We start from the raw sequence: 13049 nt of genomic DNA on the forward strand, positions 1-13049 counted from the left end.
CACTAAATAATGGCACTGACAAGTTGTTGGAGAAGAATAGAGAAAGTGTTTATGCCGTAGAACACCAAATATCCTGATGTTTCGATCCCCCAGAGGGACCTTCTTCAGTTGTTAACACCGGGATAGTTGGTGTTCTATGGCAGGGGTGTGCAAAGTGGGCTTACATCAACTTACTTTAACTCTGCCGGCGTCAGGACTCGTCTGCATGGCAACGGATCATCAAATAAAAAGATGGGAATAAAATCCCTACCAGCACGCTTCCAGTAGGCACCACTATTAGGGTGTGATTAATGTATTTTGCCAATCCACCTGTAACTGCTTACTGAGCAGCTTGTGGCAGGCTAGTCCCTCTCCCAGTAAGGTCCCTGTAAATTCACTTTTCACTTTACTTGCATACATGTAAGTATCTTCAATGGATATACCAGTTTTTAACTGCACTAAATTACATGAGCTTATGCTTCGTTTATTAACCCCTCCAGGGTATATTTCACAGAACATTTGTATTCATTTATCATAGGGACCTGCTACTGAGACTTACCTTGACGTTGGTTAGCAGGCTTGTCATTTTTTGATCAAAGAATGTAACCAAGTGTCTCCTTTGTCTTACAGACTTGGGTTTCACTATGCATATTTATTTCCCCATTTATTGTTAGCCCAATGGGAGAAGCACAGGGATTCACTTTCTGTTTCTTTAGTTATCTGCAAGGTAATGCGGTTAGAAGCCATGTTGCGCCAACACATTTTCTGATTTCATTATCCTATCTTACTTTTGGTCATCATATTGATATTTTAACCTGTCTTGGAATTCAGTTGAGTTCTATTGTAATCCAAATATGGTAATTTCTTTTTGCGATATGTCTGGCTCACTGCAATTTTAATTTCTTCACCCTAGACTTTTATTTGGTTTTGATCGCATTTATTATTTTTGTGGTAATTCCAGTTGTATTTTCCTCATGTACAATAGAGACTTTTGATCATGTTCATATAGAAGTACAGACGTTAACTATTCATACTAATGCAGAACTGCAGTATTTGTGTGTTTTTGTTTTTATAGCTGTGTGTTTTAGAAGGCTTTTACATGCCCCTTTCCAAAAAGTAAATGGTGCCAGTATTTACCCTTTCACCCCATCTCGGCTAAAAGTAGATGCAAGGCCTTTATGCATAGATGTGTAACTTACCCCTCTAGTAATTAAATTGGCAATATAGTGTTAACTGGTACTGGCAATAGAACTTGTAATTATTTTACTGAAGGAGGGAACTATTAGAATACTATGGGGGTATGTTTCCTTGAGCAGAATAGGCAAACCCCTTCCTGAATTGTTATCCAATTGCGCGTGATCAGAGGATTTTAAGAAGACTATCTTGGCTGTGTGTCCCATCTTAAGTGTCCAAGTGTGTGGCAGAGTTAATTTTGGAGGTGAAGATTTGAGGTTGATCGTGACTCTGCACAACAACTTTGCAACTGTGCAACTGTGTGAACTTAACATTGGAAAAGCTGTGATCCTTTGTACCCTTTCTATCCCTCAGTACCTGGGAATCTCTCCTTCCGTATCTCACTGTTCCCTCCCTATTGTTTTTTTTCTGCTTACTGTTTCCTCACTCCTTTGTGAATGTCTCTGTTCTCTCCAACTTCCCACGCCCCACTGCACCATTATTTATACACCTCTCCCAACAACTTCTTTACCCCTCAATAAAAAGCACCCCCACAAATTCTCTATTCACACCCTCCATCTACTCCTTCCTGCTGCTGGGATCTCCCCTAAGCCTGAACCCAGGCATACACACCTGATTTCACCCATGCTTCCCTGCCATCTCTTCCCCTGTAAAATGTTTTAACACTTAAGTTATTTGACTAACCTTAAGACTTGCCCCACAAATAGAGCATCCCAACAGCTGCACTCATGGTTACTGTCCCACACTCAGTCACTCCTACCACCCATTGTGACCAAGCACTGCCATCTACAGCACTTATTCCCTCCCCTGCTGTCTCTGTAAGTTTCCCATCAAACCTCTTAGATTGTAAGCTCTTCGGGGCAGGGGATTTCCTTTCCTATTGTCTGATTTTGCTGCACTTATTGTATTATAATTCCCTGTACTGTATTCTTGAAGTGCTGAGTACACTTTTGGCGCTATATTAATAAAGACATACAATACGTTACCTAAATTCTCTGAAAAAGGCCACTTTTTACAGGCTATTTAGAATGCACAAACAGTGTTGAGCATTAGATACCAAAAATACCTTTTCCTTCAGTGTTAAAGGTTTGTGTGCCCAAAAACATGAACTCTCCTGGAGTTCAGGAATGGTTCAATCCAACCCAGAATACACTAGCAACTGTTTGACAAGGGTAAATCATTGCACATATTAAAATAGGGACATTAGCGAAGAGTACATGTCATGTGAATCAGCTCCAGTTACAAACCAAAGAAAATAAACAATAAATTCCACAATGAATTTCATAAGGTAAATGTTATACTTTTTACTTTGTTTTAGTTGCATTATTTATCAGATATAGAAATGTTAATTTGTATTTATATCATATAGAACATAAGATTTACGGTTATATGTAATGGCTTTAAACCTAATACAGTCATGATCAATAAAATAATCTAATTTTGTCTTAAATAATTTGTTAATAAGTGTGTATTAAAGTTGTAATTTTAAAGTAGCAGAACTACATTCTCCTTTTTTCCTTTTTCCTTATTTGTATATGTAAGGCGTGTGACAATGTATCATTCTACATTCTTACCTGAGCTGGCAATTGTTTGGTGCTCCTGTTATAAATCTGTAAACATCCTAATTGTTTGCCTAACATAATGGCTGCTCTGCAGTTTCAATCAATTCTTTAGTCCGTGTAACTCAGCAGCTGTATCCTTATATTTCTAAAGTTACATTATTTATTGTAACAGTTTGCCGCTCAAACTGCTGGGAACATTGGCAACAATTTATCCGAAACAGGGAAGTGTTGCAAATATCACAAATCTGTGAGATTGAGGAAGCTAAAATACTTTTGCAAATGGAGAAGGCATCAAAACTAGGTCATGTTTGCATAATGTATGATAGACATAGACTGGGGCAATGAGATTAGCATTACAACAAAAGGAAACAGGTTTTTAGGGGTGCTTAAAGACAATTCTATGACCCAAATTATTGATGAACCAACCAGGAGAGGGGCAATACTGGATGTGGTCATATCAAACAATATAGAAGTAATAACAAATATTCAAATCCTGGAACATTTGGGTAACCGTGATCATAACATGGTCTCATTTGAAATAAATTATCAAATAACAGATTACTTGGGTTAGAAAGGAAGATTTTAATAAATTGAAATTTGGGATTGTGTTTTTGCATGGGAAAATGTAGAAGATAAATGGGCAGTCTTTAAAACATTGCTAGAAAAGCACACTTATCATGGTATACCCTTAGGTAATAAGTATAAAATAAATAAGTCAAAACCAATGTGGCTAAATAAACAGGTAGGGGAGGAAATGGACAAGAGACGGGCGTTTAGCTAAACCTTTACATTTAATATTCAAGGATTCCTTTTCCACAGGCTCAGTACCAGAAGATTGGCGTAAAGCAGATGTGGTGCCTATATTTAAAAAGGGAGCTAAATCACAACTGGGGAATTACAGACCTGTAAGCCTGACTTCAATAGTGGGGAAACTACTTGAAGTTTTAATACGAGATAATATTCAGGAATACCTAATGGAAAACAAAATTATTAGTAATAGTCAGCATGGATTTATGAAGGATAGATCATGCCAACTAACCTTTGTTTCTTTGAGGAGGTAAGTAGGAATTTAGACCAAGGTAATGCTGTTGATGTGGTATACTTAGATTTTGCAAAGGCTTTTGATACGGTTCCACTCGAGTTTACTGTATAAAATAAAGCAAATTGGACTCAGTAAAAATATATGCACTTAGATTGAAAACTGGTTAAAGGGTCTGAGGGTTGTCATAAATGGAACTTTTTCAGATTGACCTAAAGTTGTGAGTGGAGTACCTCAGGGATCGGCACTGGGACCCCTGTTTTTCAACTTGTTTATTAATGACCTTGAGCATAGAGAGCAAAGTCTCCAGCTTTGCTAATGGCACTAAATTGCGTAAGGAAGTAGAATCAGAGCAGGGTGCAATTTCTCTGCCTTGCAACCTGCCGTGGTCTGGGTAATGTAATGTAGACACTCTGCTATTCTCTGATCTCCAGGTTGCCATTTGAACTGCTGCTTACCGACTGTTTCTTTTGCTCAGCTACAGAGAGGTCTCTGGTCTCAGACAGGCTGTCTGAAGCTGTATAGCTCCCATTGGTGACTGTCACAGGATATTCCTGCTTGGCTACCCTTTGTACACTACTGCATAATATTTACTTAGAATCCGTATTGGCTGTGTTTCTGATGCCTGGCAGTAGTTCATTAACCGATGTCTTGCTGTAATAGATTTTGTCTCTTCTCCACAGGTTGTGTTAAGTGTTTGTATTCCAGTGTGGAACACTGGTCTGACTGCATTGTTATGAAGTGACTTATTCCTTTGCATGTTAAATTGCTTGTATTCACTAGACCCTCTCTTTGTGTGTCGCTTTCTTTTTATCTTTATCTTTGTTGGGAGGAGGATTGGGTTTTGAGGGTGCAAGAAAGTACTGTAGTCCCCTCTCGGAGGCTACGGGAACGGGCCAGTAGAAGGGGTTAACCACCCCGAAACGTTGCCACCACATCACTTTCCCCCCTTCATCTCCTTCCCCTTAGGGCTTTCTCTACTCTTTTCCCATTTTCTGTGATTTCACGTTCCCCAACTTCCCTTCAGGCTGTACCTGCAGTCATTTTATATCCCTGTTTGCCTTGACATATAGTTGCGTTTATGATGTTGTCTTGCAATACACACCATTTATTGATATACAATAAGTCTTCTTGTTTTCTTTTGGACTGCCGGGAACACCAGGAGTGTTGCATAATTTGTTTAGGAGAAATTTGGAGTCTCTCCATGGTTCCCGTGCACCAATTAAATTTAAGTAGTCCATGCAGTCCATGAACGATAGTGCTGCCGTTACCTCATACTTTCTCTAGAATCAGAGCAGGATGTTATTTCTCTCCAGAAGGACCTGGAGAGACTGGAGAATTGGGCAGGTAAATGGCAGATGAGGTTTAATACAGATAAATGTAAGGTTATGCATTTGGGAAGCAAGAACAAACAGGCGACTTACAAGTTAAATGGGGATAAATTAGGGGAATCCTTAATGGAGAAGGATTTAGGAGTGCTTGTAGACAGCAGGCTTAGCAATCGTGCCCAAGTCATCCAGTAGCTGCAAAGGCAAACAAGATCTTATCTTGCATTAAACGGGCGATGGAAGGGAAGTAAACATAATTATGCCCCTTTACAAAACATTAGTAAGACCACACCTTGAATATGGAGTACAGTTTTGGACACCACTCCTTAAAAAAACAAAACATTATGGAATTAGAGAGCATGCAGAGAGGAGAAACCAAATTAATAAACGGGACGGACAATCTGATTTATGAGGAGAGGCTAGCTAAATTAGATTTATTTATATTAGAAAAGGGGCGTCTAAGAGGGGATATGATAACTATATCCGGTGACAGGACAAGGAGCTTTCAAAAGAACTATTCGTCCCAAGGGCAGTACAAAGGACTTTCTGTCATCCCTTACGGTTGGAGGAAAGAAAATTTCACCAGCAACAAAGGAAAGGGTTCTTTACAATAAGTGCAGTTAAAATGTGGAATTCATTACCCATGGAGACTGTGATGGCAGATACAATAGATTTGTTCAAAAAAAGGTTGGACATCTTTTTGGAAAGGTATACAGGGATATATAGCAGATAAGTAAACATGGGAAGAATATTGATCCAGGGAGTAATCTGCCAATTCTTGGAGTCAGGAAGGAATTTATTTTTCCTGATAGCCCTAGCAGTGGGCACCTTTTGGGTTAATCCCTTCTCACTCTAGGTAGGACAGGATATAGACTTTTGCAGGTAGGCCACAAAAGGCCCCTTCCTCTACCTGCACCGTAGTCTTTTTCCTGTCTTTACAGCTAGGAGTAGGATTTTTTATTTTCTAAGGGACTCACCTAACAGCACCTTGTGCAGCGATCCAGGGACCTCAACCTCTCTGCCCTGAAGCTCCGGTCGACGCGCCCATGCGGGTGGCAAGACGGAGACCCCCAGGAGTCAGGGGAACCCCCAGGAACCCGACACACGCTGGGGGGGAGCAGCTGTAGCTGCGAGCCGGGTAGGCTCATACTGACGGCACTGGCGTTTGGAAACGCCTCGATAAGGAAACCCCAGGAACTCGGCACAAAAGGGGGGGTGTAGCAGCTGCAGCCGTGAGCCGAAGGCTCAGATTGACCGCACTAGCGTCTGGAACGCTGCGGTAAAAGGAACAGTGCACAGGAGCACGTCACGTTCCGGACGGTGGATGCGTGCACAGACACGCAAGTAGTGCACGAGGTGTGACGTCACAGGAGCGACAGAGACACTGTGTGTGTTCTGAAGAGAAAACCGCAGCATGGAACGCTCAGCAGGGAGAAGCCAAGTGCTGGATATGGAAGCTAAGATGGAGACTCCTAAAGGTTCAGTTCCCAAGACTAGGTGAGTCATTAGTTTTAGTACTACATGGGAAGAGAGAGGATCTATATACATTAGGGTGTATACTTAGTATTTATTTTGTTTTTATTAAAATAGCTCAGTGGTTACCCTTTCGGAAGCAGAATCTTCAAAGGGTACTGGGGAATCCCTGCAACATAAGAGGAAAGTTACTAAGAAAACTAAATGGTGTGCTGCATGCGAGAAGCCAGCTCTGATGGGAAAGAAGCTGTGTGAAGATTGTCTTAAGGCAGCAGCAGGGGATTCTAACGAGCAAATGAGCACTTTCCTTGTACTAATGAAGGAGGCAGTTAAACAGAGTGTAGATGCGGCTGTTCAGCAAGCAGTTAACCCTGCGCAAAAAAGATCAAGATCCCAAACCAGTTTGGATAAGGGAAAAGGTTTTTCATCAGATGAATCTGACATAGAATGCTTTCAGGTGTCAGAAGGTGAATTGGATTCATCAGATCAGGATATTCAGGAGGAGGAATCTGAATTTGATGTAGAAATGGTGGACCCTCTCATCAAAGCCATGAGACAGGCTTTAGAATTAGAAGATACTGAACAATTGACCCACAGGAAAGATAAACACTTTGGGTCAAGACAGAAAAAAAGTAGAGTTTTTCCTATACATCAGGTGATCAAGGACCTTATTCAATCAGAACTGGCGCGGCCAGACGCTAAAGTATTTACACCTAAAAGATTTGGGAAAATGTATCCATTTCCACAAGATGAAGTCAAATTTTGGGATGTCAGCCCAAAAGTGGATACTGCTATATCCAGAAAAGTAAAAAAAGACCACGATCCCAATAGAAGAATCTGCATCCTTGAAGGACACTATAAATAGGAAAATGGATTACGTATTAAAAAAAAAAAGCATACGTCACAGCGGGAACAGCCTGTAAGCCAGCCATAGCAACTACATCGGCAGCAAGGGCTATGCGTGTCTGGATTGCCAACATAGAAGAGGCACTAGACAAGGGTGTAAAAGAAGTTCTATCCTGAAAGCGCTGTCTGAAGTAAAATGGGCAACAGACTACATAGCAGAGGCGTCTTTGGATGCGGTCAAATTAGCAGCTAAATCTATGGCTTTAGCGGTATCAGCAAGAAGGGCATTATGGCTCAGACAACGGATGGCGGACGCAGCATCAAAGAATAGCTTATGCGGATTACCGTTTGAAGGAGAATTCCTGTTCGGCAACAAACTGGATGCTATAATAACGAAAGCATCAGGAGGTAAGATTATTTTTTTGCCCCAGGAAAACGGGAACAGAAGATTCGGTTTCCAGCAGTCTAATAGAAATCAGTATAAGGAGGCAAAAACATATAGACCTGGCAGATCGTTTACAAGACAAACAACATGGAGAGGCGGTCAGAACCGACTTTTTCGAGGCGCCAGAGGAAGAGGATCATTTACCAAGAACAAATTCACATGAAGGTCAAAGGGGCCAGTAGGAGGGCGACTGAAGCAGTTTTCTGCAACATGGGCCCAAACAATACAGGACAATTGGGTATTAGAAACCATTCGTCGGGGGTACAGTATAGAGTTCAAAGAAATGCCAAGAAGAAATATAGGCCTAACAACATTTGTACAGTCCAAGGCAAAAAGAAGGCAAATTAATTCAGTTTTAAAAAAGTTACTACAAGCAGAAGTAATAACAAAGGTACCTCAGGAAGACAGAGAACGTGGAATTTATTCCAGAATATTTCTAGTACAAAAGCCTTCAGGAGATTACAGAGCAATCCTAGACCTAAGAAAGGTAAATTCATTCTTGAAAATAAGAAAATTCAAGATGGTATCGTTAAACCTGATCATTCAGGAGGTACAACCAGGAGACTGGATGGTGTCGATAGACTTAAGGGACGCTTATCTACATGTGCCCATATCAAAGGGACACCAAAGATTTCTAAGGTTCGCAGTGAACCAACATCATTATCAATACACAGCACTGCCATTCGGTCTGGCGACCTCTCCAAGGACATTTACAAAAGTTCTAGCCCCATTAGTGGCAGAAATGAGAAAAAGAGGGGTAGAAATATACCCATACCTGGACGACATCTTGGTAAAATCAAAAAGTCGGGAGAAACTAGAACAAGACCAGGAGATGGTCATAACCATCTTGGAACAACATGGTTGGTTAATAAACAGAGACAAGAGTCACCTAATACCCACTCAACTACTAAGGTTTTTGGGGGTGGAATTCGACACGACGAGAGGTGAGGTTGCCAGACACAAAGAGGCAAGACATTGCAATGCAAACGAAGAAACTCAGGAAAGCAACCAGAACTTCAGCAGAAGAATGCATGAAGGTTCTAGGAAAATTCGCTTCAACACTAAGCGTCATAAAATGGGCAGCGCTTCATATGAGACGCTACAAAACAATTTTTTACAACAATGGAACGGGAACCACAAAAATACAAGACAAAGAATCTTGTTACACCCACACACAAAAGAGGAATTAAAGTGGTGGGAAGATACACGAAATCTGGGGAAAGGACGAACACTACACCCAGTACAGTGGGAAAGAATCACAAAAGATGCGAGCAACGCAGGTTGGGGAGCCCAAATGGGAGAAACACTGGTGCAAGGAACCTGGACAAACCAGAAAAAGCATCTTCCATCAAATCTGCTGGAACTAAAAGCAGTACAAAGGGCCCTGGAAGCTTCCCAAGACCAAATAAAAGATGGCAATATAAAGATAAAATTGGACAACGGGTCGGTTGTAAAGTATATAGCCAAACAAGGGGGAACCAGGAGCAGAAAGCTGATGAATCTCACAACAGAAATCCTCTCTTGGGCAGAGGGCCACTTATCAGAAATTACAGCCGTACACATCTCAGCACTGGAAAATGTTACAGCAGATTTTCTAAGTCGAAATATTATACACCCAGGAGAATGGGCATTAGACCCATACTGCACCGACACACTTTATTCGAGCAAATACCCGGTATGTACCTGGCAGATACCTGGAATGCGCCGCTCCTCACCTCTAACAAGCCCCGTTGCGTTTGCCTTCCCAGCCTGGGTTCATGCCTGGCTGATGGGCGGCTGATCTGTTAAATGATAATGATTAGGATTTAATAGGCTGCAATGCTTCGCGTGTCTACCAGATGGCATAAATTCATGAATTGTAATGCAGTATATATATATATACTGTGCAGTATTGCAGCCAGCGGGAATAAAATGCTTCAATCCCTGCCGGAAAATAACTCAATGCACTCGGGCAGAAAACAGTCACAAACCTCAATACACCCGGGTATACCCGAATTCGTGGGACTAGCCGAGCTCGAATAAAGTGTGTCGCCAGTGTAGGTGTTTCAAGAGCTGGTAGAGCGATGGGGTCAGCCAGACATAGATCTCATGGCGACACACCAGAACCGCAAGGTAAAGAACTACTGTGCAAGGCGGTTTCATCCAAGCGCAAAAAGCACAGATGCTCTCAGCTTCAAATGGGATTTCAAGTTGGCATACCTGTTCCCTCCAATTCCCCTAATTCCGAAAACAATCAGGAAAATCAGGGAAGACCAAGCGGAAGTGATATTGGTAGCACCATTCTGGCCAAGCATGCCTTGGTTCACACACTTGGTAAATATGGCAGTGGATACACCATGGCACATACCAGATCGCAAAGGACTGATGCGACAGGGGCCAATATGTCATCCGAATGCCAAACAATGGGCCTTGACGGCATGGCGATTGAGCGGGAAACATTGAGACTGAAAGGTTGTTCAGACAAAACAATCCAGACCCTATTACACGCAAGAAAGGGATCCACATCAAAAGTATACCATAGAATCTGGCTTTGTGTCCGGGATTGGTGCACAAACGAAAAACAATATTTCTTCTCACCAAGAATTATGTCAATAGTGGAGTTCTTGCAAAAGGGATTTGAGAAAGGTCTCAGCCTCAGCTCTTTTAAATTACAGGTGTCTGCACTATCAGCCTGATTGGAAAGAAATCTGGCAATGGAAAGATTAATCATCCGGCTCTTGCAGGCAGTTAAAAGACTAAGACCTCAAATCAAAAACAGAGTACCGACATGGGACTTGTAACTAGTATTGGATGTATTAACGGCACCTCCGTTCGAACCTATACAAGAGATAGGTTTGGGATGGTTATCATGGAAGATGGCGTTCTTAATCGCAATCACCTCAGCAAGGAGAGTGGGAGAACTACAGGCACTATCAGCCAAGGAACCATTCCTAGTCATACATCCAGACAAGGCAGTTCTCAGACCAGTGCATCAATTCCTACCAAAGGTCGTATCATAGTTCCATATGCATCAGGAAATCGTGATCCCGTCATTCTGTCCAGATCCAAAGAACAAGAAAGAAGAGAGATTACACAAACTAGATGTTGTGAGATGCCTAAAGGTATACATGGAAAGGATGCGAGATGTCAGAAAATCAGACAGACTATTCATCATACCAGAGGGACCAAAGAAAGGTCAAGCAGCATCTAAGATAACAATTTCCCAATGGATAGTGTATTGTATTAAAAAAGCTTATGAGAGCAAAGGACAAGATAAACCTTTGAACATTAAAGCTCATTCTACAAGGGCCATGTTTACATCATGGGCATTTAAAGCCCAAGCTACACCAGGGCAGATATGCAAAGCAGCGGTCTGGTCCTCGTTCAATATATTCTTGAAATACTACAGACTAGATGTACAATCATCAGCTGACGCAAGCTTTGGGCGTAGAGTTCTACAATCTGTAGTGAAATAAAGTGTAAGGTGGACTAATAAAGGTCAACTGATAACGGCATTGACTGGTAGTTTTTTTCTTTGTGTCCCTCCCTAATTTGTCACTGCTGGGGTATGTCCCAAAGGTGCCCACTGCCAGGGTGATCAGGAAAGAAGAAAATTTAAAACAACTTACCGTAATTTTCTTTTCCTGGAACCATGGCAGTGGGCACATAGTTACCCTCCCAGTGTATGTCTAATGCCTATCAGTTATATTTTTCAGCTATGGAAGAATCATAAGACTAAGGTGCAGGTAGCGGGAGGGGCCTTTTATGGCCTACCTGCAAAAGTCTATTTCCTGTCCTACCTAGACTGAGGGATTAACCCAAAGGTGCCCACTGCCATGGTTCCAGGAAAAGAAAATTACGACAAGTTGTTTTAAATTTTCTTCTTTCCCCTTATGAATTTTCATTGGATGATATGACACTTGGGATTTTTTGTTTGCCTTCCTCTGGATCAAGTAAGTATAGCTATAGGACAAAGTATCTGTTGCCTAAATTTTTGCATAGGTTGGATTTGATGGACGCATTTCTTTTTTCAACCTTATCTATGTAACTATGTAACAATGCTTGGGAGGTCGGCTCAAACCTGCTATAGAAATCAAAGGATGCTCAGTATATTAAAACTCCTTAAACGGTCACTATCTAAAATTACAGAACTGTAACCTGTAATACATTGCTAAAATTCCCTCTGACCTCTTAACTATTGCATTGCTTCATTTTCTTAAAAAAACATCAAATAGAAATGTACCTCTTTCCTTTTTTGTAGGACGTTTTTATAGACAGAACAGCATGTCGGTGCAAATTGTAGGACTGTCATGCTCAAAATATGTATTAGTTGTTAATAATAGTCCTACTATAATCCCTACGCTCACACATTTTTAATTCCTCCCTCTACTCTGGTACCTTTCCCTCCTTCAAACATGTAACAGTTATACCATTACTCAGAAACAGCAAGCTTGACCCTACCTGTCTTTCTAACTATCGCCCTGTCTCCCTCCTGCCTTTTGCCTCTAAATTCACTGAACACCATGTATTCTCTCACTTGCTCCATTTTCTTACCATGTATTCTCTTCTAGACGCTCTACAATCTGGCTTCCGCACTGCTCACTGCATTGAAACAGCCCTCACAAAAATAACGAATGACCTACATGCTGGTAAAGACAAAGATCAATACACTCTGTTCATATTACTTGACCTCTCTGTAGCATTTGATACTGTGGACCATCCTCTTTTCCTTCACATTCTCCATACTCTTGGTATCCGTAACAAAGCTCTATCCTGGATCTCATCCTACCTTTCCATCGTACTTTGTGTCTCTTTTGCAAACACCTCCTCCTCTTCTATCTATCTCTCTGTGGGGTACCCCAGGGCTCTGTCCTGGGACCTCTTCTCTTTTCTCTTTACACACTCTCTCTAGGTGACCTAATCACATCTCTTGGGTTCAAATATCACCTCGATGCAGATGAAAACCAATTTACTTTTCAACCCATGCCTTCCACCTGCTGTACAGACCAAAGTTTCTGAATGCCTCTCCGCTATATCATCCTGGATGGCTCTCTGCCGACTTAAACTTAACATGGCAAGAACAGAGCTCCTCATACTTCCTCCCAAACCTGGCCCTACTACCTCCTTCTACATTACTGTTGAAAGCACTTCATACACCCAGTAGCCCAAGCACGCTGCCTAGGGGTCAAACCCGACTCCTCTCT

The 13049-nt window shown here is 41.6% G+C and overlaps 2 protein-coding genes across 2 annotated transcripts in view; one reads left to right on the plus strand and one right to left on the minus strand.

Moving 5' to 3' along the window:
- The window catches only part of RPL5 (ribosomal protein L5), a 293177-nt gene that overhangs the window by 138722 nt on the left and 141406 nt on the right, over window positions 1–13049 (minus strand). The window lies entirely within an intron of this gene.
- The window catches only part of EVI5 (ecotropic viral integration site 5), a 203470-nt gene continuing 192556 nt past the window's right edge, over window positions 2136–13049 (plus strand). Inside the window, 1 exon segment of the mRNA XM_075615534.1 lies at window positions 2136–2461. Coding sequence (XP_075471649.1) covers window positions 2448–2461 — 14 coding nt within the window. The 5' untranslated portion in view covers window positions 2136–2447.

The sequence above is a fragment of the Ascaphus truei genome, chromosome 10, assembly GCF_040206685.1.
Source record: "Ascaphus truei isolate aAscTru1 chromosome 10, aAscTru1.hap1, whole genome shotgun sequence".
NCBI lineage: Eukaryota > Metazoa > Chordata > Amphibia > Anura > Ascaphidae > Ascaphus > Ascaphus truei.